The sequence below is a fragment of the Mesoplodon bidens genome, assembly GCF_964165515.1.
Source record: "Mesoplodon bidens genome assembly, chromosome: 19".
In the NCBI taxonomy this organism is placed as follows: domain Eukaryota; kingdom Metazoa; phylum Chordata; class Mammalia; order Artiodactyla; family Ziphiidae; genus Mesoplodon; species Mesoplodon bidens.
Genome location: NC_138179.1, coordinates 17,934,634 through 17,958,657, shown reverse-complemented (window position 1 = coordinate 17,958,657; position 24,024 = coordinate 17,934,634). Strand labels below are relative to the sequence as shown.

At 52.4% G+C, this 24,024-nt stretch overlaps 1 protein-coding gene across 4 annotated transcripts in view; it reads right to left on the bottom strand.

Moving 5' to 3' along the window:
- SGSM2 (small G protein signaling modulator 2) overlaps positions 1–24,024 on the bottom strand; it is a 37,760-nt gene that overhangs the window by 11,401 nt on the left and 2,335 nt on the right. The window contains exons 2-12 of one of the 4 annotated variants that reach the window (XM_081220422.1): positions 21,258–21,333; positions 6,792–6,954; positions 6,369–6,530; positions 6,041–6,108; positions 5,798–5,943; positions 5,343–5,477; positions 4,698–4,822; positions 4,215–4,282; positions 3,912–4,072; positions 3,600–3,726; positions 1,914–2,051 (exon numbers count right to left, since the gene is read on the bottom strand). In XM_081220422.1, coding sequence (XP_081076548.1) covers positions 1,914–2,051; positions 3,600–3,726; positions 3,912–4,072; positions 4,215–4,282; positions 4,698–4,822; positions 5,343–5,477; positions 5,798–5,943; positions 6,041–6,108; positions 6,369–6,530; positions 6,792–6,954; positions 21,258–21,333 — 1,369 coding nt within the window. The remainder of the gene's footprint in view (positions 1–1,913; positions 2,052–3,599; positions 3,727–3,911; positions 4,073–4,214; positions 4,283–4,697; positions 4,823–5,342; positions 5,478–5,797; positions 5,944–6,040; positions 6,109–6,368; positions 6,531–6,791; positions 6,955–21,257; positions 21,334–24,024) is intronic. The other 3 variants (XM_081220423.1, XM_081220424.1, XM_081220425.1) reach the window with 3 other exon arrangements.

Here is a 24,024-nt window from a genome sequence, read left to right as displayed (position 1 = left end):
TGGTAGAATTTTGCGGAAGCATAAGGAGAGTGTCACATATTCCTAGATGCCCCCTGTAGGGGCAGGGAAGGGGAGAAGGAATTAATCTGTGGCCAGGGGCGGAGGGGAGAGATAAGTTAGGAGTTTGGGATTAACATACATATATTACTATATATAAAATAAACAACAAGGACCTACTGTATAGCACAGGGGACTATATGCAATATCTTGTAATAACCTATAATGGAAATGAATCTGAAAAAGCATATATATATATATATATATATATATATATATATATATATATATATATATATATATATATATATATATATGTAACTGAATCACTTTGCTGTGTACCTGAAACTAACACAACATTGTAAATTAGGGAATTCCCTGGTGGTGCAGTGGTTAGGATCCTCCCTCTCACTGCCAAGGGCCTGGGTTCAATCCCTGGTTGGGGAACTAAAATCCCACAAGCCAAGTGGCCTCAAAAAAAAATTGTAAATTAACTATACTTCAATTTAAAAAATGGTTTAAAAAATTAAAAATAAATTAATTAGAAGAACGGTAGGGAATTATTCAAATGGATTCAGGGAGGCATAAACAAATTGGAAGATATTACTGTAATAATCTGCCTCACAAATTTAATGTTCCAATATTTAAAAGAAGCTGAAATTAGGGGTGTTGTGTGTGTGTGTGTATGTGTATGTGTGTATGTGTGTGTGTGTGTGTGTGTGTTTAATAGAGATCCATTGACTTCCGAGCGTTGGCTACAATGTCTGCAGTTGGATGTGGCTATGGATAGCAGTCATGCCCCCTGCACCAAGGTGCTTTGGTAGGGCAATGGATCAAAGGGTTCCATGTTTGCATTAAGGTCTGAAGAAATAGAGATGGGTTGACACTTCATTATGGACAATGGTGTCTTAAGTTTCTTCTCCTACTTGTTGTATAAACCCTACCCTCATCTCCTAAAAGGTTGGGGATTATATATTTAATTGGTCATTCTTGGAGTATAGGAAAGAGAGACGAAGCTTTTCCCACTAGCTCCTATATGGACAATAAATATTTTTAATGAAAAAAAAGAAATTAACCTGTGGCATGGGAATGGTGGGGATGGGGAGCCTCCCCTAAACTCCAAGACAGGTGGCCTCAGCCCTTCAGAAGCAATCTTCCCTGAGCACCTGGGCCTGGCCCTCACTGATCCCCTGACCAGTCCCTCTCTACACGTCTAGCTCTGCGCTGAGTGGTGGAAAGAGGAGCTGTGGGCGCTGTCCTGTCATTTCCAATGAGGGGGCCTTGGTAACCCTGGAGTCAGGTCCCTGAGGGTGGGAACACACCTGTCTTATATCCTTGGCATAGATATTTCTAGATTTCATGCTAAAGTGCCAGCTGGGTAAACTGAGCCCCGGGTCTCTTTCCATGGTGACCCTGACCGCTCACCTGACCACAGGTGACTCCTGTCCCCATGAGCTGTCCAGCCCCTACCCCTGCTAAAGAGAGGCCTGGTACTTCTGTCCTGTTTCCGTTAAGTCAGGAGTCAGAGGCACAGGGGGCCCGTCTTCCCAGCCAGCAGGAGCGAAGGAAAGAGACACTGTCCTGGGTTTGCCAGCATGACCCCTCCAGAGTGGGAGCAGGGCTCTCAGAGAGCCATTCATTTCCAACAGGGGACCAGAAAATCAGACCTTCCCACCCGTCAATCTCTTCCCTCTCGGGTGCAAAGCCCTCTCTTCTCGTTCAATGGGGAGCCCAGAGTCAACTGCATTTTGTACTGCCCCTCCTGCCAGCACCTCCTTCCACCCTCCCTGATCTGCCTCCTGGGTGCAAGTCCCATAATGCCAACACTGCCATTTGAGCCCCTGCGGTGGGTGGCAGGTGGGCCCAGGGGGGTGGGGCGGGAGGATGGGGTCAGGGAGAGGGGGAGGGATAAAAACCTTTCATCGGATTGGGAGCTGTGAGGTTCCGCGAGCAGATCATTGAGAGCATCGCGTGTAGTTTATCCTCCTCTTCCTCATCATCGTCCACCGAGGCCGCGCGGCTGGCCGCTAGGTGGTGGTAGTTAATAGTGACTGCTCAAAAAGAATAGCAGAGATGCAGAGGCGTGAGGACCCTAGGGCCGGGGCAGGAGGGTCCGCACTCCCTCCTTCGGGAGAGCAGAATGGAGTCTGGGTCACCTTGAGCCTGCAGGGCATGGAAGAGGGGAAGGGGGGACCTGAGAGTCTGTTGATGAGTTACTGGGGAAAGTATGGAAGAAGGTGAGGACAGGGCGGCAGCTACAGAGCTCCACTCTTGGAGGATGCCCTCTCTAGGAAGAACAGGAGAGAGAGAACTGATGGGGGCGCCAGGGTAGGGAAAGACAGGGACTCCCCAGCCCTGGCGGAGGCTGGGCATGACTGCTGGCAGATGGGTCCCAATCATTCTTCGGCTCGTGTCATGGTCAAGCCGAACTGCATCTGAGGGTTACCCCAAATCCCCCGCTTCAGACTATAAACCCACCCTCCTAAGGGCTTCCCAGAGCTGCTCCCCAGGAGCCTGAGTCACCCCGCTGGGCTTCAGCTCCTTGAAGTGACCGGAACTGGGAAGTACCAAGGCTTGAAGAGGGCAAGTGGAAGCTGCAGAATCTGAGCCGAGCAAGAGCCTGAGATTAAATGCCAGGTCTGCAAACACGTTCTGGCCAAAGCTGAGTCTCCTTCTCTTCACCAGGCACTCCTGGGAGGGAAGGGGGCCCCAGGTCTCCTGCCCTCCAAGCCTGTTAACAGAGAACTCGCGCTGTGGCTGTGTGTTTGCAGTCTGGGCAATCTGTCCACTAATACGGAGACAACTTGTCGACAGCTTATTGGCACGAGTTAGCACATTTTGGGAGCAGGTGGTCTGGCTGGCAATAAATGCTCTGGGCTGGCAAATTCCCTGACCTTATCCCCGAGATCAGCCATTCTGGCCTGGAGAGACCTATGGGCAACAGCAGTGCTCTGACCAGAAAGGGAGCTCATGTGTTGGTAGATGCCTGTGGACAAGCCCCCTGGGGCCCAGAGGGGTTATGTCCAGGTGGGGCAGGACCCATGAGGGTCAAGTCACCTTTCAACTCCTGGCCCCATAGATTCCCACTGCAGCTCCAAATCTCACCCCAGACGCCCCCCGCCCCCCACTCCTGCTAATGCTCCCTTCATCAGTAGCTGGTTGGGGGAGGGTTCTGGCTCTAGCAGAGTCAGTGAACAATTTGCACCATCTATAAAGACGCGCTGACCCTGCACCCAGGCCGCCTTGTGGGGGTCAGGTGGCAGGCTGAAAAGAAACCAAGATTTCTCCACCTTCTATGTGTGGTCTCACCACATTTTTTCCCTGGGGCAGGGCATGAAAGGATGACTAAGAGAATACTGTACAGCGACACCTGGATCGGCTGAGCCAAGAGCCTGGGGTCACAAGGTGGGGAGAAGACAGCTAGGTAGACAAGAGACCACTTCTCCGAGGGATGATTTGCGGGGGGGAAGGTCCGGTGAGAGGCTGAGTAAGTACCTGCCTGGGTTAACCGGGCCTGGGCAGTGGACCCTGCCTGCGGCCCCCTCGGTGACACTACGCCCCCACCTCTCTCTTCCTCCACAAACGACGTTTGGGACACTTACTGTGCTCGTGCCTGTGGCCAGGGTAAATGATCCGGAACACGTAGTCGGTGGCCCGCCCCGAGCCCACGTCCTCCACGTCCACGGACCGCATGCTGCTGCGCTTCCGTAGCCTGGGGAACACCTTCCCCTGTGGGGAGAGGGGCGGGTGGTCAGCCTGCCCAGGGCGGGGTCCAATCCATGGCCCCCCTGCCCCCCCACCCAGCTAGGCTGCTCCTAAGAGCTCCGTGTGGGGAAAGGATGGGAGGCCAGCAGGTGGGCGGAGAACCCACCCCACACATCCCCTCACCCAGAGCCTCCCAAGCCCCGAGGTACCTTCCCCTGCTGGGTCCAGAGTGGGGGCTCCAGCTGTCCTCGAGGCAGAAGCCCGTTCTCCAGGCAGGACAGGAAGGACAGCAGGTGGCCCCCCTGCGGGAATTGCAGTGGTGGCCTCTGGATGCCATCCTGGCTCACCAGCACGAGCGTGCCACCGTTCTCTGGGGGGTGAATGTGGGCCAGTGAGGCTGGGTAGGAGGACAGTGGGGTGGGAGCGTGGGGACGGAAGGAGGGGGACAGGAAGTCCGTGCACGGCGCAGGCTCTCTCCCCTCACCCCTGTGCCCAGGACAGGGGAGGCTCACTTTGCTGGTGGCAGTGGATGCAGACAATCTGACTGAAGGGCACAACAAGGGCGTAGTCCCAGTAAACGCTGGAAAGGAACCAGTTTGGTGTCACTGTGTCCCAAGACCTGCCATCCCGCCTTCTTCATCTCCCGGCCCCGACACCCGTGAGACTACCCTGAATAGTAGTATTCAGGGTACTACTATTAGTACCCTGACCGTAGCCGAGAATGTGACCTCGGCCAGCCACCTTGTCCCTCTGGGCCCCACGCTGTCCTCATGGCACAGAGCCTGGCAGTCTCAGCTGCCTAGAGCTTGGCTCAGGCAAACCTCTCCGTGCCCAGGCCCGGCTCAGTCCTAGAGAGCTCGGGAACCTGTCCAGGCAGCCTCCCCCTGCAATTCTTGGCATCGGATAAGGAGTGAGGCCTGCCCCCTGGAGCAGGCTGGGTCTCTCCATCCCCCGCCCGGGAGCAAGGCTCCTGGAGGAAGTCCCAAAGCCCCCACCTCTTTTCCAGCTCGGAATCCCCCAGAGTCCCATTCATGAGCTGGTTGGGGGTCCACTTCAGAGTCAGGCTGTGTGCAGACTGGTGCAGGGAGAGGTAGCCAGGGACCGCCTCCATGTCCTCCTTCTGCAGGGAGCAGACACACCAGAAGACAGAGAAGATGAGGGCCTGAGGGCTCCTGGGGCTGGCCTACGGAAAAGGAGCTCCAGGTGCGTGCAGGGAGGCCAGGCCAGGCCAATCACGGGATCCTGGACTGGGGGCCAGGAGGAAGTAGGGGGCATCACGTGCCACACGCAGATGTGGGTGCCTCCTTTCCCTGGCTGGCCTGGGGCCACTGGCTCTGTCCTGTCAGCCTCCTGGATGCCAGGCATGTCCGGGCCAGCCATACCCAAGCTGGGCGTTCACCCTGCCTCCTGGCTGACATTCCTACTCCCGGATGGCCTGGTTCTCAGCTGGCCAGAGCAGATGCCATTCCTGGCTCCTGCCAGCTCCAGGCTGGGCGTGAGGCTATGAAACAGTGAAGTAGAGGGTGGGGCCCTTCTCCCCCTTCTCTCTAGTCAAGCCCCTGGGAAAAGGGATGAATGTGGCTGGAGGTCTTGGTGCCTTTGGAAAAGGGAGAGGAGGGCCGGGCGTTAGGCTCTCCTACCGGCTGTACCAGCACGTTGTTTTTGCCGTAGAGCAGCCGTGTCCTCGAGTTCTGGTGCAGGGACTCCACGTACTCACGGGCGCAGGCAGCTAGCCTGTCCTCCGATGCGCTGCCGCTTGAGTGCCGCTTCCGGATCTGCGCACAAAGTCACGGCTCTGCCCCCAGCCCCAGGAAGTCAGCCGTGGGGGTCAGCCCTAGGCCTCCATGCAGACCCTCTCTAGGTGACCCCAAGGGTCCTTCCTGTCCCCAGTTTGCTCTCAGCCACGGACCAGCTCTGTGCTCCTGGCATTTATGTGAGCGCCAGTGTGGGGAAAAGGCTCTCCTGGGGTGGCCACTCCCCTGGGCATCTCCGAGGCGCAGCCTAGATCTGCCAGGAGCACACAGCCTAGCTGCTCCTCCACAAAGGCCCGGGGGCATGTCCTGGGTGAGCACAGGGTGGGAAGAGTGACACCTACTCCTAGGGCTGGGCGCTTCGCAGGGGAGTCCTGACGATTTGGGGGACCCCGGATACGGTGCCTCTGGACCAGCTCATCAGCCGAGGGGTCGGTCCAGTAGTGATCGGCTGTCTTGAGCTTGGTGTACTCCAAGGCACAGGGTCCCACTGTGGAGACAGGGACAGCCAGCTCGGGGGTGCCCCCTCAGCACTTGTCCTGGAGCCCCCACTGGCCCAGCGCAGGCCTGTCTGCTCCTAGGCTTACCTAGAAGAGAGGCCAAGATGGGGCCAAACACAGGGTCTGCCAGTAATGCCTCCTTCTCGTAGTACTTGCTGCCAGGGGAGAGACAGACAGGGTGACCACTGGGGCTCCAGGACTCATTCCAGGGCCGTCAAGCTCACCAAGGAGATACATCCCCACAAGGATCAAATTCATGTCAGTTAGCAAGAAGAAATGAGTCCACAAGGACTGAGCTTTGTGGGGTGCCTGGTGTGGTCTCTGCCTTCCGGATGCTACGGGGGGTGGCACGTGCCTATAGACTGTGGTGGGCAGTCAAGCACAGGGAGGGCTGGGCTCAGGGAGGGGCAGTCACCTGCAGTTCTCCACCAGGTACTGCACGACCCTGTCCAGCACTTTCTCGATGAGCGCTGTGCGTACCCATATGTGTTTCAAGGCCTGCAGGCTGAGGGCTGGGGCCTTCCCACTGGCAGAGCCCTGTCTCTGCTGGGTCTCCTGGTTGCCCGCCAAGGGTTTCCTGCAAAGAGGGGGTGGGCTTCAGGAGTGGGAGGGCTTGGGGGTAAGCCTCATCGCAGACTGGTGGCACTGGAAGCGGAGTTTGGAGCTGCAGGACAAGAACCCAGAGGACTGATTGGGATGGGGTGGACAGGACCTTGTGCCTGAAAGGGCCACCCCCGTACCCTTAGGCTGGCCCGTCATCCAAGAGGTGAGGCCCTGCAAGAAACAGCACATGGAAAGAGCAGAAGGGAGGCATGGGAGGGGCTGGTTCAGGGCTTACCTGCCCTCTACTTGCTGCTGCAGCTCCTGTACCTTGTGGCAAACCTCCCCAGCCACTGGGCACGCCTTCCCCACCTTGGTGAACAGGGCCGCCATCTTGTCACTGCGCAGGAAGCCGGCGGCACGGCGCCTCAGCTGATGCAGGAGGCAAGCCTCCACCGCACCTGGGCCACAAAGGGAGCAGCAGCTGAGCCTGGGTGAGAGTGGGGGAGAGAGAAACACTCCCCTCCCCCATACCTATGGAGAGCAGAGAGGTGAGGGCAGGCCCTGGCTCTGCTAAGACTAGGGGGTGAGGTTCGGGCTTAAGACAGGCCACGGAGACATACCCTGACCTCTCTCCAAAACACTCCCGCGGGCCCCTCCCTGCTCCTGCCCAGGGTGGACCTGCGCCACCCCGTCCCTGTCCCTCTCTCTCATCTGGTATGTACGTGCCTCCTGTATGCAGCATCGCCCTGAGGCTCTGAGGACAAAGCTGCCAGTGCCAGTTGGCATGGGTGGCTTCACCCCCTGCCCACGAGGGCAAGCACAGACAGCACCTACAGGACAGGGGATGTAGGGAGCACACAGCCTGGCAGCCCTCCTGTAGAGCAGAGATGATGTGGTTGCTAAGGAACGAGGCTCTGGAGAAGGAGCTGAAATATTGATGAAGCCACTGCAGAGGTCGGACCTGACAGCCGGCAGCCGACAGTGAGGGATTTCTACTTCCCACGCAGGGAGGGCTTCCCTGCATTCATTCATGTTTTTAGGGGCCAGGTCTACTCTCTCTGTCTGGATTCTGCTTTCAGCAGACAGGCCCCATAGGAAGGAAAGAAGGGCTTGGTGGGGGAGGGTGGGGAGCTGTCCTGGGCACATACAGATTCTAAAAAACTTAGTGTGTAGGTGTGGGGGAAGGAGGGGCTTGGCCATTATTGAGGACACGCTGATTGTTTTACAGCCGAGGAAGGAAAGGCCCAGAAAGGGGAAGAGAGCTGATTCGAAGTCACAGAGTGGCAGAGCTGGGCATAGACACAGGGCCCCAAACGCTGGCCCAGCCCCTTTCACCTCCTCCAGGTGTGTTGGGGGGTGGGGGCCCACAGGTGGGAGGAGGTCTCCCTTCACTTCACAGGTACTCTTTTTACACGGATTGTGCTGGAGGTGGAGAGTCAGAACAGGGTCTGAAGTGTGGTGCCACTCGCTACTTCCGGAAAACATGGGTAAGTGACTTAATGCTCCGAGCCTCAGTTTTATCATCTGTGAAATGGGGGAGACTTCTTAGGACTGGTGTGAATTGTTACACGAGATGAAGTACATAAACACTTCATGCCGGAGGCCCTTGATGCAAGTCGGTTCCTGACTCCTAACCTCTTTTTGTCGAGATCCTGTTCTATGGCTAACCTGTAAGGGCTGGGTTTTTGCAAGTCCTCTCACTGGCAGAGAGAGGCGAGGACACACTAGAGAGAGAATCACAGGCTGCCCCAGAGGTGGGTGGAGGTGTCATTCTCTTAGGAACAGGGGAACTAAGGCCCCATCAAGCTTACTGTGACTAGTGTTGTTAGAATATGAAACCTGGGGACTTCCCTGGTGGTCCAGTGGTTAAGATTCTGTGCTTCCACTGCAGGGGGCATAGGTTCGATCGTTGGTCGGGGAACTAAGATCCCACATGCCACACAGTGCAGCCAAAAAAAAAAAAAAAAAAAAAAAAGAACATGAAACCTGGACTTAGGAAATAATCACTGAAAACAGAGGCTCTCGCCTGTTTTCTGCCTTCATTGTTACTAACAGACAGTCACTGATGTCCTATAAAAGAGTTTTGTTTGGCTCTCTCTTGTACTGAGGTCAAGAAGTTAGAGAGAGTCCCTGGGGCCAATGTGGAAGCTGGCCAGTTCATTGAGAGCATCCCAGGGAAGGGGAAACAAGACAGGACGCCCTCCCTCTCCTGGGAGCTCAGGCCTCGGAGGACTTTATTTCACAAGTTGCAGCCTTTCCTTCATGGCATGTTCATATATCGATGAGCACATACGTACACAGACAGATGTATCCACAGGTATCATGTGTGTATGGAACATGTGGGGGAATCTTTGCTTAAGTGTCCTCCACATATTCCCCTCCATGGCTGTCCCCTTGGTCCCTGGAGGTCCTGCGTGGCCCTGGGGTACACAGGTGAGTGACCTTTTTGTCATAGTCTCTTGGTCCTGGGGCTGCTGCAGCTACAAGTCCACAGCTGGAAGAAGGGGGTGACTATTTCCTGGGGTGGCACTCCCCGATCAGAGTGGGAGAAAAGCAGCACTGAACAAGGCCAGAGCAGCAGCAGGTGGCACCAGTCCTGCAGAGAATCATGTGCCTTGGTGACGTGACTAATTGCCGGGATAATGAGTCATTAGCTTTCCTACCTTCCCCAGGCGACTGCCCGTGTAGCCAGGCTGGGGAGCCTGGGGATGCAGGCAGCAGCTTGGCCTCACCCAGCCTGCCAGGCAGGCTGTGAGCACAGGCAGCCTCAGGGTTCTCTGGGGTGGGGGGAGGCATTCCTCAGCAATTACTGCAAGTAGGGAATATTGAGAGAAGCCCAAACAACACACCCAGTGCCCCCACTCACCCCATGGCCCCTAAGTTCCTTCTGTGAAACCCAGGCAAGGTACCAGGCAACGTCTGCAGAGGGAAAAATCTCTCTCAACTCTCTATGTTCCAAGCAAAGTAAACGACCCTCTATGCCAGGTATTCCTAAGCTGGTTCCATGGGCTCCTCGGCCAGTAGTTGTTCAAACTATACTAGTCCTTCCCCATTCCCACAGGGCTGTCCCCCACAGGGAAGGAGCACGTCACTGTGTGCAGTGTGTAGGAAAAATAATAATATAATAACACTGATAATATATAATTGATAATTACTCTCCTAAGAGGGTTTGTTGATAGGCTTCTGGACCTTCGAGATCCCCTAAAACTGCACACAGACTCACTGGTCTGCTTCTGCATGCTTAGGTGAGTGTTTTTATTCTGGATAAAGGATCCTTGGCTTTTAGTTCCTAAGAGGGGTATCTGACCCCAGAAAGTTTTAAAACCCTGCTCTAAGACTTTTGGGTTGAGAGGAACTGCAGACACTTCTACTGAGCAACACTTACAGACATGCAAGTACAAAGATCCCCCTGGCCTCTGCCCACCTACAGAGAACACCACACTCAGAACTGCAGTTGTAGAGCTATCAGCAATAATGCCCAACTCTCCAGCTGTCTGTGCTCCCCAGGAGGCCCTCTCACAGACCAACAAGCACGCTTCTCCAGGAGAAGGTCACACAGAGGCCCCTGAAGGAGACGCCCATCACAGCCAAAGCACCAAGTCAGCCGAAATCATCCCCCTTCTAACTGAGCTGTCTGGGCCCTGGTCCCCAGCCGTGACGTGAAGGTTTCAGGAGCCCCTGTCTCAGGGTTCCCAGCACCACCTGCAGCCACTCTGGTTGCCCTGGAAGAGGGGAGAGACAGCCCTGACATCATTTGGATCACTTCACATAAGAAAAACACGTACTAATTGATAAAAATCAACATTGTTTTTGGTCACTGGTTGGGATGGGAAGGTCTGGGTGAATGAATTGAAACAGAGAAACAGACATGACTCAACAAGCATGAACCTCTCACTCCCCACCTTGGTCTTCCAGTGGCCTTTGGAGCTACAGTACCGGCTGAGCCCAGGGTACCCTTTCTACTCTGTCATCCTATCCAACTGACAGCAAGGCTCGGGGAACTGCAACTCGGAGTGGGCAGGAGTGGAAACAGTTTTAACTTTAGCACCTGGCTGTGGACATCCCACCCTGACAAGGTCTGGCACCATCTTCCCAAGGAAAAGCAGTGAACTACAGCCCAGACAAGCCCTGGGACTGTCCCTCACCAGTCTCTGACATGCCCCTAAAGTCTATTAAGATACGGGGCTCAACAAATGCTACATGGATTGGAGACCACGAGTGCTAATGGAATCTTCTGGGCCCCTCCCACAAACTCCTTACTTACTGATTTAACCATTCCAAGGAGTCCAATTTAGAACAGAGGAGACATCAGTAGATAGAGAGGGAAGGGACTTGGGAAGTCACTGAATGTTCTCAGACCTTGCTGGAGGGTGGGCTGATTGGTAAGACCCCCTACGGTGGCAATGTGGCACTATCTATTAACATTGCAAATAACCTCTGACCTAGTAACCCCTCTTGTGAGAATCTAGCTTACAGATAGAATCAAGCTTACTTAGTTATAACAGCAGAAGACTGGAAACTATCCCCTTGTCCATCAATAGAGGACAGATTAAGTAAATGCGGCACATTCATACAGTATCATATTATGCAACTCTGAAAAAGAATGAGAATGAGCTCCAGGAGCTAATAACAGGACGGTCTCCAAAAGCAAGATGCAGAGCAGTTTGACTGCGTGATAGCTTTTGATTACAAAAAGGGTGGGGTTGGGCTTCCCTGGTGGCGCAGTGGTTGGGAGTCTGCCTGCCGATGCAGGGGACACGGGTTCGTGCCCTGGTCCGGGAAGATCCCACATGCCGCGGAGCGGCTGGGCCCGTGAGCTATGGCCGCTGAGCCTGCGCGTCCGGAGCCTGTGCTCCACAGCGGGAGAGGCCACAACAATGAGAGGCCCGCGTACCGCAAAAAAAAAAAAAAAAAAAAGGGTGGGGTAAACAAAGAATAGAATAAAAAAAAAAATCAGGACAAAAAACTCTGGAAGGATGCATAAGAAGGAAGAATGGTAGTATTACTGGTGTGGAAACTGGTAGGTGGAGGGGAAGTGGGTGAATGGGGGCAGGGAAAGGAGTGAGACTTTTTACTGTGTACCTTTTGTAAAGTTTTGATATTTAAGCCAGGTTACCGATTCAAAATAATAACAATAATTCCATCATGAAAGGATGCTAGAGATTCTCTCCAACCTGGAGGTGAATTGAAAGTCATGAAACTCAGAAAGGCTGGGTCTGTCCATGGGCACCCACCCCATCACCAGCTCCCTCAGCAAATAGGGTCTGCAGATTAGCTTGGTTCCCCCTCCCACAGGATGACCTGGGCTCTGCTTAGGGTAGCCACTGGTGATCTGAGCTGCGTAGGGACCGGAGAAACAATTCAGTGGGCTGGGACAAGCTTAGGTGTCTCAGGAGCCCACGAGGATGGACTAAAGCCATGGCTGCCAGGAAACGCAGCAGCAATTGAGAAGGGTCCTCAGTCAGCCCAGCGGGCCTCAGAAACAACCCCCGGCTCTCACACGCATATCCACATTTAAACTGTGTTCAGCAGCCAAGGGGCCTGGACAAGCCCAGCCTGGTAATAGGGGGACCCACTGAATGGCCTTCAGAGAACTCGGTCAGTTGGCTGAGGTAGAGGGACACGGCATCCAGAGTTAGCACAGCCTGACATGAAGGCTGGGCCCAAGGCTCTGAGCCAGGAGGGGTTGATAATGGGAGGAGCTCGTATGTCCAGTGTGCCCTGCTCCCCACCTCTGCCAGCTGCCATCTGTGCAACAGGTGAGTTCAGCTTCCAGGTGAGGAAAGCGCTGGGTGGAGCAGCTAGCCACAAGTGGCTTGTTTTGGTCCTGGAGTTTTGGGGGACATTACTCAGAGCAGAATTTTTAAAAGCCTTGGATGGTGAAACCAAGATTTCCAGGAGAGGAGCAGCCTCCCTGGAGATAAAGGAATGGGTAGGATGGGAGGCCTTTTTTAAGTAGGAACTTCCTCAACTGCCCATGGCGGGAGTCAACATTTCACTTGTAGCGGATGAAGTGAGGGGAGCAAAGAGGCGAGGCCAGGCATCCTACATCTCTCCCCTCCCCACTTCCCCGGCCAGCTATCTCCATCAGAGATTTATGACGGCTGCCTCCACGCGGAACAAGCATTTCTATGGTAACAAGGGTACATTTTTCCTTCCGCCTGCACTGGTGATGCTGGCGGTTTGCTTCAGCTTTGAGGGGGGTGGCACTCAGCCTTGTTCAAAGCCTTAAAACAAGAAAGCAACTCTCCCACCCAGACTTTCACTGGGAGGAGAAAGCACTGCCCTGATATTCTGGAACCAAGCAAGTGAGAGAAATGAAGTTCATACCACACGTACCCATCTTCCTTGCCCTGCTGGGGATGCAGGGCAGAGTCTGCATGTGCAGGGCTCACACTGGCTTGCCAGGGAACCAGGCCAGTGCCAGCCTCACCCAGCTCGACAAGAGACCCGCTGTCTCCCAGAGTATCTCTGGACATCATGAGTCCACTGTTGGGTGACCCAAGCTATGCCTCCAACTCCTCCTCAATGCCCCACACCTCCAGGCTCCACTCCTGGGCAGGCCTCACAGGGGGACCCATCCCTGGGCAACACAGGCTTTAGAGTCAGACAGATGTGGGTTCAAACCCTCGTTCCTTTCCTTACTAGCTTCTTGACTTTGTGCAGACCACTAAGTCTCTCTGAGCTTCAACTGCAGGGAGGGAAAGGAACAGGTCCCACCTCGATGGGGGCTGAGTGACCGAAGGCAACAGCCCGTGCAGAGGTGCCCAAGGCTCTTTGTAGCGCTCAGAACATGGAAGGTGATGGATGAGCATTAGTGCCTTTCCTTCCTGCGCTGTATCCGTCCCCTGCCCTCCCTCTGGTACCTACAGGTGCTCTGGCTGTGCTTCCCTCTAAGGCCACCCCTCCCACCTGCGCACTGGATTTCAGCCCCTTTCACCTCTCAAGGACATCACTCCAGCAACGTCCCTTCTCTTTCCTATATCTTTAATTTTTTCCTATTAGATACTTTCCATTTGTACATAACTGTTCTGTAATTTCTCCAATTAAAAAAAAACACACCGGGCTTCCCTGGTGGCGCAGTGGTTGAGAGTCCGCCTGCCGATGCAGGGGATACGGGTTCGTGCCCCGGTCCGGGAGAGGCCACAACAGTGAGAGGCCCGCGTACCACCAAAAAAAAAAAAAACACCACCACCCTTGGCCCTACATCCCCATTTAGGTGTTAAACCATTTAGCTGCTTCCCTGCACATAAAATTTCTCAAGAAAGCTGTGTATGTGCCACGCAGCTAGATGTTGTGGTAACTGTTGTGGCAGGTCGTCTGGAGCTGCCTCCCTGAAGAAGGGCCAGGTCTTGATCTCAAGGGAAAGACTCTTGGTGCCCTTCCTCGGGCCTGTCTCCATAGAGGGCCCCCTTGGCAGCCCGAGAAGGCAGGACAGGGAGGGGAGGGAGGACGTGTGCTGTGGTCACCAGAGCTCTCCCCACCCCCCTCTAGACAGGCATGGCTGTGGCTCCATCAAGGTCAAGGATTTCCCATGGGCAGTGACTTATGGGGAGAGGGACCACACAGAGCTTTTCTGTTGGGACAGGAGAGCTGCAAACGCTCGTTTTTCTTACTAAACCAGCCTTCATAGCTCGCCTCAGCGGTTATGGTCAGCACTGAGGACTCAGGACCTTGGCCTTCCCTGTAGAAGCTCCCTCATGGTGGGGGCCCAGTGTCCTGGGTTTCTACTCTTCCTCCTCTTTTTGGATTTCACCATGACTAGCCACCACATGACTGACCATCCTACTGTCTGGCAGCCAGGTGATGACTGGTCTGGTGTGGGCCTGTGAAGGGCTGGCTTTGCGTCCGCTCTCTAGAACTACCCAGGTCCCCCACCCGGACCCTGTCGTTGGTTTAAAAGACCAAGGATGGGAAAGGAAGGCAGCAGCCTCAGCAACAACGGGTCCTTCCTGACTCCAGCTGGGGGTCCAGGATCAGGGGGGACCCTTCAGCAACATCTGCTCCCTTTCCCTGTTCTCCCCACTGCCCCTGGGCACAGGTTCTAGGCTGTGAAGCCTCCACCACTAACAGATGTCTGTACATGGACTTGGGGACAGAGGCTGGGCCAGCTCGGGGGTGGGACTATCTCTATGTGTTGGATTAAACACAACAGTCTACAAGACAAATTAAATTATGAAACTTCAGTGACTAGCATTTAATGCTGATCTACTCCTATAAAGTATTCTAGGACTTCCCCGGCGTGGTGGTCCAGTGGTTAGGACTCCACGCTTCCACTGCAGGGGGCATGCGTTTGACCCCTAGTGGGGGAATAAGATCCCGCATGCCGCGTGGCACGGCCTTAAAAAAAAAATAATAAAATATTCTATATTTACATGACTTCAGACCCCACCCTCCAGTATCCAACATCCAGTTCCAACACCCAGAAGGTGGGGCAGATTTCCATACTTATTTGTCTGTTCTGCAGGCTTACGTGTCCAGAATCCTGTTTAAGGTTTAAGGATGCATTCAATACATACTTTTTGAAATAAAAATATATCCTATAAAAAAAGGCTGCATACACTTGCTATCTCTATCTCTTCCTCCACCCATCCTCTCCTCCTCCTCTTCCTCCTTTTTAAAAAAAACATTTCATTATGGAAAATTCCAATCATATACAAAAGTAAAGAGAATGATATAATGAACCCCCGAGTACCCATCACACAACATAAGCAATGATCAAGGAAGGACCAATCTTGTTTTAGTTATACCACCTCCAACCACTTTCCCCCTTATCCCTAGATTATTTTGGAGCAAATTTTACATACCATATATATTTGTCCATAAATATTTTAGTGTGTATCTCTAAAAGATGACTCTTTTAAAAACATGTACCTAGGGCTTCCCTGGTGGCGCAGTGGTTGAGAGTCCGCCTGCCGATGCAGGGGACACGTGTTCATGCCCTGCTCCGGGAAGATCCCACATGCCGCGGAGCTGCTGGGCCTGTGAGCCATGGCCACTGAGCCTGCGCGTCCAGAGCCTGTGCTCCGCAACGGGAGAGGCCACAACAGTGAGAGGTCTGTGTACCGCAAAAAAACCCCAACATGTACCTAATACCTGTACTGCACCTAAAAAATCAATAATAATTTCTTAATATTTTCAAATTCCTTGATTGGGTTCCCAGAGTTCAAATTTTTCTGATTGTCCAGATGCTCAAAACTCTCAGAAACATGGATTCCTAAATGGAATCCTGGAGAAGGTTCTAGGAGGCTTTATGGGGAAGGTTAAAAGATCACTTTCAAGAACAAAGTAGAATGTCACTGGTGGTGGTGATGACAACATTTACTGAGCACCTACTGCATACCTGGCTCCATGCTGTGTGCTTTACCTGTATCACTCTTTTAATCCTCACATCAACCTTATTCCATAGGTTCAGAGTTGCTGAATAAGTGGCCATGGTCACACACTTGATGACATGGTCAGTCTGTGAACCCAGGTCAGGTCTGCCGGACTCCAAAGTCTCAGCTATAGACCATCACCACGTGCCCTCAGCCATGCCCTAAGACAGGGCGAGGGGAGCCAGTCTCCCAGAGGGCCTTTCTTCCTACTGGATCATTACCACATGGAAAGTGGAAGCCAGATATGCTGAGAATGAGCTGTTCATTCAGTGTGGGCAGGAAGAAGAGAGAAGGAATCCCTTTCACTGAAGAGAGAGTAAAAACTGGCTGGTGCCTGAATCTCAGGATGTGCTGAAATACCCCAGGTGGGACGCACCCTCCCGCCACACCTGCTTCTCTCCCAGCTTATTAGCATCTCCTTGCCATTCCTAGGAGGAGCTTGCTGCGGCTGAACTTCCCGGCTAATGAAAGCTGCTTAGCAACAGGGAGCAGGTTAATAAAGCCCTGGTGTTTTTCCCAGCTCCACAGACTCCACCCCCGTCTCCCATTACAGCTCATCCTCAGCCTGAAGCAACCCTCAGGTGGACGGATCAGCGCGGGGAGGGCAGGGAACCTAAGGACTGAGGGGCAGGGCTGGTCTGGGTCCCGCCCCCAGTGCCTGTGGCCAGAAAAAGGAGATGTTTACAAGTCTAAGAACCTGCTCTGCCAGGCCGGGAACCTCTCTGTGGGCCTCCTAAAGCCCTTCTACCCACCAGTGGTTAAAATCCAACCTCAGCGCCCAACTGGAATGGAGCAAACGGAGACACTGTGGAGGCAGATGCTCTTCTTTGAGCCAGCGGGGAGGGGAGGCACAGTGCTCCTTGGTTAAGGCCTAAACTACCCCAGACCACTTGATGGGAAGAGTAACTGGGCACTCTGTGAGCAGTCATATTGCTATTACAAATGCAGAGTTCAAAGGTGAAACTTAAGACAACCGGCTGTTTAACCCTGACCTTGAGTTGCCCACCAGCAAAAGTTAAGAGCACCTGGCCCTCTGGGGGTTGGGGTGGCAGGAGATAATCAGCCTACGACCCGGGGGTTCAGGAAGCCACAGAAAAACAGGAACCATTAATTTCATTCAGCAGCACAAAGTTTCAGAGGCCATATTATGGAGCAAAACGCAAACTTGACATGACTTTTTTTTTTTTTTCTTTTGTGGTACGTGGGACTCTCACTGTTGTGGCCTCTCCTGTTGTGGAGCACAGGCTCCGGACGTGCAGGCTCAGCGGCCATGGCTCACGGGCCTAGCCGCTCCCTGGCATGTGGGATCTTCCCGGCCCAGGGCACGAATCCGTGTCCCCTGCATCGGCAGGTGGACTCTCAACCACTGCGCCACCAGGGAAGCCCAACTTGACATGACTTTTTAAGATGAAGACAAGATATCCAAGAACCTTCTCCCAACAGTGGGGTTTGGGCCTATTCTCCAGTGCGCGGGTACAGTCACACAGGTCCTGGGGGCTGGCAGGGGGTGCCTCAGAGCAGCAACGCAGCCTTGCTCTGTGGTAGGAGAACAGCACACATAGAACCCCTCCCTGCCAGCTGGGTTTGCCAGCAAGGCCTCCTCACAAGGTTTCTACCTGCTGGGGCCTGACTGGCTTCTAGACAGACAGGTTTAGGAACAAGCACAGCAAACACAACAAACGCACATTTCTCGTCAGTCCTGGGAGTCTCACTCCTCCCCTTGAGGGACAGGAACTTTCCTGGGTTTGCCCAGGGCCAGGTCTCGACCCAGGGATTCTTCAGTTCCATTTCTAAGGCTCTCCAGGAAGGTTCTGTTTCCGGTTCAAATGTCTGTATTCTAAGGAAGCTCAGGGAAGCTCATCTTGCTCAGGCCCTGCCCTCTTCAGTCACCCCCTAGCCATCCTCTGCGATGAACAGAGAGGCCAAGGCAGGGCAGAGGGGCCCGGGACCCCGGCCCTCCACAAAGCTCTAGTGAAAGGGGTCACTCACTGCACAGTTTATCCAGTCTCCACGGCCTTCACTCTGGTCCCTCTCTCTCAGCACTTTCTCTGCACTCCCACTTCCCCAAGAACAAAGCTGAATTCTGGATGTGGCTGGGACAAGTGCAAGACCCAGGGTAAGACTGGACCCACTTCAGACTAAAAATGCACTTCTGAACATTTTTCCAGGGGGTGAAGGAGCCTGGCATTTCAGAATCTCCAAAAAGCCAGAAGAGTGGAGTTTTCCATCAGTACATGTCTATTCTCTCTGCCTCCCCCTAGGAATCCCTGATTATGATTCCACTGTGTGATGCAGGCAGGAAAAACGGTTGATAATCACTGCTTTTTTTTTTTTTTTTTTTTTTTGGCCACACTGGGTGGCATGCGGGATCTTAGTTACCATACCAGAGATCAAACCTGTGCCCCCTGCAGTGGAAGTGCGGAGCCCTAACCACTGGACTGCCAGGGAAGTCTCGATAATCACTGCTTTAAACCAACCTTATTTGGAGCCCGAACTGAGATCCCCATCACCACTGAACACCATTTTCAACAAAGTATAAAGATTCCTTTTCCCGTGGGTCTCAGATGCCCCGGCTTGACTCAGCTTTATACTATTGGGAGCCCCTCCTGCTAGCATTCCCTTCCGTGGCTGTGCACTAAGCCCAAGGCAGAGGCAGCAAACTGGCAGAGGCTTGCAGATGCCTTTTGTTTAGCCCACACAATTTTTTTTTTAATGGGAATTAGTTATCAGCATTTAAAAATTGGGACATTTCATGTAAAAACCCAGACTTCTGGCTTCTCTTAAAATAAAACAAGGGCCATAGCAAGCCAGGGCTAGCATTCCTTCAGAAGCTGAGTGGTGGCTGCCCCCTTCAAACATGGCAAGTGCCACCCAGTTCACCCCAGTGCCCACCATTGCCTGCTGTCCCACACCCGGACTTTTCTCGTTAGACCCTGTGGGCATTTAAGTTTGCACTTTGACCTAAGGCACCTCCCGAAATCCGGCAGGACAGGGCTCCTCTTGCTTTGGGGCTGATCTTAGAACCCTGGAGACCTGGGTCTATTTCATAGACCCTTGTTCTAGTTCCGTGACTGAAATTGGCTGAAAGTAGAAGAATCATTCCTTTTGAAGGTGATATCCCTGCCTGCTGGAAAGAGCCATGGGCTTCAAGGCAAGAGGCAAAAATGAAAGCCCTACTGCTTCCTGGGGGCCTCTGGACTCATCAGAGGAGAGCTGACGGTTTCTTCTCACCCTAGTGGACTTGACGGTGGGACGCCAAGAGCTTTTTCCCCTGCCTCTCTTCCCCCATTTACCTACGGCCGCCCACATGTGGCACCCATGCACAAGCTGTTTGTGCTATTTTATTCTGTTTTCTGTGTTTGCTGTGTGTGCTCTGGACGAAGCCTAGCACCATGCCATGACTAATTGGGCCACCAGTAGAGCCCTTCTGGTGACAATGACTGACATTGGCTGACGTCAGGGGAACACAGCACAGGTGGAAGGGAGTAGGGTTCTAATACTCGTCAAAGGCACCTATTGCAAGACTAGCATGCTTTTTCCCCAGCAGGGCTTCTGCCCGAGAAAAGTAGGATCAGATTGCTCCTGCAAACCTGAGAATCGTTATATCATCTCAAAGAACCAGGGAAGCTTACCTGAAAGGGAGATAGTAGGACCTCAAGCCCTGCAAACCTAGTTTCAGGCTTAACATCCAAAAGAGGAGGAAACACAGACATTTTTCTCATCTCTTACAATGCTAGGAACCTTCACATGTATCATCTCAATACCCACAAAAATTCCTTGAGTTGGGAATCACCACCCTGTTTTTAGAGGAGCAAACTGTGGGTGACAAGTTAAGAAACTTGTCCAAACAACTTGAGAAGCAAGCAGAGCACGGGGATTTGTCTGAACCCTCAGTCTGTCACTCGGGCTCTGCTCACAGGCTGCCTCTCCCCAGTCGCCCTCCCACATTTCTCTGCTTTATTTTTTTTTCCGTAGCTGTTGCCACGCCTGTTATTGCAGGATATATTCATGTGTACATTTGTTTTCTGTCTCTCTGCCCACAGAATGTAATCCTCCGGGGCAGAGACGCTGTCCATCTTGCCACTGCTGTTTCCCTACCTGGAGAACAGTATCTGGAATCTGGGGGACCTTCAGTGTTTGCTGCTGGACTGATGGGAGGGGCAGCTCTATCGGCCTCACCATGCTACTGTCAAAAGTGTTCCTTCCCGTATCTCCTCCTTTCACTCCTTCACCTCAGAAATGCACAACCTCCCTTCAATGAACACCAATCTCAGAGGTCAAGGAAAACAACATAAAGGTGGCAAATGGGGGACTTCCCTGGTGGCCCAGTGGTAAAGAATCCTCCTTCCAAAGAAGGGGGCGTGGGTTCGATCCCTGGTCAGGGAACTAAGATCCCGAATGCCGCGGAGCAACTAAGCCCACGTGCCACAACTACTGAGCTCACGCGCCTCAACTAGAGCCTGCGTGCCACCAACTACAGAGCCCACGCACCCTGGAGCCTGTGCACCACACCTAGAGAAGAGAAAACCCGCATGCCACAACTAGAGAGAAGCCCGCGCGCTGCAACGAAAGATTCTGCATGCCGCAACTAAGACCTGGCACAGCCAAAAATAAATTAAAAAAAAAAAAAAAGATGGCAAACGGAAGGTCAAATTCCTGGAAATCCAAGAAGATTCAGTTGTGTGTTGGGACAGGCTTGCTCCTACAAAAGCAAAAGTGTTCATGCTGAGGCAGAAGCGTTGGTTTATTACAGACTTTCTCCTTTCTAAGGTGGGAAGGCTTGGCTATCCCTCCTTTACATTCATGTTGTTTTGCACGCAGTCGAGTGCCTGGATAGTTGGGATGCTGGAGCAACACAGGTGGGATTAATTAGAAAATAGATATGGCACAGAAAGCATCCGAAAGCACAGACCCTTCCCCAAAGTTAATGTAAAGATAAACCAGAGGAGTGGTTCCCAAACCCAACTACCTAGGACAATGGCCTTTAAAGTGTGGTCTCTGGACCAGCAGTATCAGCATCATCTGTGAACTTGTTAGAAATGCAAATTCCTGGGACTGCCCCAGACAGACTAGAATCAGAAACTCCAGGGTTGGGACCCAGGAATCCGTTTTAACAAGTCCTACAGGTGACTCTGATGCATGCTAAAATTTGAGCACTACTGTCCTTGGGAACTAGACATATATAGTCGATTCCTGGGCCCTGGAGATCCTGATTCAGTAGGTCTGGGATGGGACCCAAGGAGATTTCATAAGCTTCTGAGTTGATTCTGACTTGCAGCCAGATTCGAGAACTACTAAACCTGAGGACTCATCTTTCCCTGGCCCCAAGATAGTGTCCTCAGTTTTTAACCCCCTCTCCCATTATCCCCCAGTCACTCACTCACCACATAGAGTAAGGATGTGGCTGCTATCTTCATGCACAAACTTCCTGGTGACAGCCTCCTCCATGATTTGCTTCACCTGTCAATAAATGGGCAGCATCGTTATTGATTGATTGATTAACTGATTGACCAAAGGCCTGTGAGCAAGTAAATGGCTTGGCTCTGCCGCCCTGGTCTGGGTTCAGACACCTGCAGAGTAGACGATAGGAAAGGGAGGGGTGGGGAATAAAGTTTCTTCAGTACAGATAGCACCAACACCTTGGAAAGGCAACCAGGAAAAAAGATGCTATAAACCCACCAATCAATCAGTGCAGATATTCCAACCCAGGAGGAAGTGCCCTGCTATAGAGAACAGGGGTGGGATGCTATTTGCTCATCTGTACTTAGCTGCAGAAGGGCCTGTGGGCAGAAACACTGTCCTTTAGGGACAAACTGTTTCAGTACAGGCTCCAGATAAACAACCTGACCCTCCTTTTCTCTCTTCTCTGAGGGTAGTGGTACATCCATCTAGGCCTCAGGGACACTCCCTACATGCTCACAAGCCCAGTCTTCTTTCTGTCTAGGTAAAGCCCTATGTTTGGGTTCCTACCTGGATGTGAAAGCTTCTGAATGCCTTGTAAGGTAAGCAGTCACAGCCTTCTTTAGAAAGAACTTAAAAAAAAAAAACTTTAAAATTGATGTACAGGAACTTTCCTGGTGGCGCAGTGGTTGGGAATCCGCCCGACAGTGTTGGGGACAGGGGTTCGGGCCCTGGTCCGGGAGGATGCCGCAGCGCAACTGGGCCCGGGCACCACAACTGCTGAGCCTGCGCTCTAGGGCCTGTGTGCCACAGCTGCTGAGGTCCGCGCACCTGGAGCCCGTGCTCCGCAGTGGGGGTGGGGTGGGGTGGGGGGGCACTGCAGTGAGAGGCCTGCACACGGCGGCGGGGGTGGCCCCCGCTTGCCGCAACTGGAGAAACCCCACACCCAGCAGCAGAGACCCAATGCAGCCAAATATAAATAAATTAATTAATTTTAAAAAATTGATGTACAAATACAAAAGGGTATATATCATAATTACACAGCTTGAAGAATTTTCACAAATTGAACGCACCTATGAAACCAGCATCAGATCAAGAAACAAAACGTGGGGCTTCCCTGGTGGCACAGTGGTTGAGAGTCCGCCTGCCGATGCAGGGGACACGGGTTTGTGCCCCGGTCCAGGAAGAGCCCACATGCCACGGAGCGGCTGGGCCCGTGAGCCATGGCCGCTGAGCCTGCACGTCCGGAGCCTGTGCTCCGCAACGGGAGAGGCCACAACAGTGAGAGGCCCGCGTACCACAAAAAAAAAAAAAGAAAACATGACCAGCACCCTAAAGTACCCCCAGACTCTGCCATGTTTCCTTCTAGTCACTACTTACCTCAAAGGTACCCACTATCCTGACTTCTAACATTATAGAGAACTTTTGTGGGGTTTTGTACTTTTTATAGATGGAATGGCTCACTGTGGAGTTTTTGTGACTGGGTTTCTTTTGCTCCTTGGTGTGACTGTGAGATTTCTTCATGTTGTATATGGATGTGCATTGTTCATTCTCCATTGTGTGAACAACTCACAATTGACTGGCATTCGGGTAGCTTCCAATTTGGGGCTATTATGGGTAGTGCTGCTGTGAACATTCTAGACATGTTTTTGTGTGAACACGGGTGCTCATTTCTTTGGATTTATATTTTTAGGCAAGGAATTTCTGATGAGTATATTCTATATTATTAGATTTTGCCAAGTTGCTCTCCAAAGTGGTTGTACCAATTTACACTCCCAGCAGGAGTATATGAGGTTCTAGTTGCTCCCAGCACTTAAACCATGCACTTCTGATGGCTTGGGGGAACGTGCCAGGAGACAAATACTAATACTGAAGATTAGAGGGATGGATTACCTCAATCCCAACATTAAATCTTACAGATACGGTAAGCTCTGGGAGAGCTAGTCTTTGCCATTCTTTGGACAGTGCCCTGTGTCCAGTGTCCTGATGCTGCCCTTGCTCCCCAGGCCCTCACTTTGGTTTGGAGGGTGGTAGAGCTTCTAAAGTCTGGGGAGGAGGAAGGACCCAGAGTTTCCTCCCTGCTGCGAAGTGCTCATGGTTAGTGGTTAGGTAAAGGGGGATCGGATCGATTCTGCACTCTATTTTTTTTAACATCTTTATTGGAGTATAATTGCTTTACAGTGGTGTTAGTTTCTGCTTTATACCAAAGTGAATCAGCTATACATATACATATATCCCCACATGTCTTCCCTCTTGCGTCTCCCTCCCACCCTCCCTATCCCACCCCTCTAGGTGGTCATAAAGCACCGAGCTGATCTTCCTGTGCTATGCGGCTGCTTCCCACTAGCTATTTTACATTTGGTAGTGTATATATGTCCATGCCACTCTCTCACTTCGTCCCAGCTTGCCCTTCCCCCTCCCCGTGTCCTCAAGTCCATTCTCTGCGTGTGCATCTTTATTCCTGTCCTGCCCCTAGGTTCTTCAGAACCATTTTTTTTTTTTTAGATTCCATATATATGTGTCAGCATACAGTATTTGTCTTTCTCTCTCTGACTTACTTCACTCTGTATGGCATTCTCTAGGTCCATCCTCCTCACTACAAATAACTCAATTTTGTTTCTTTTTATGGCTGAGTAATATTCCATTGTATGTATGTGCCACATCTTCTTTATCCATTCATCTGTCAGTGGACACTTAAGTTGCTTCCATGTCCTGGCTATTGTAAATAGAGCCTGCACTCTAAACTGTTAA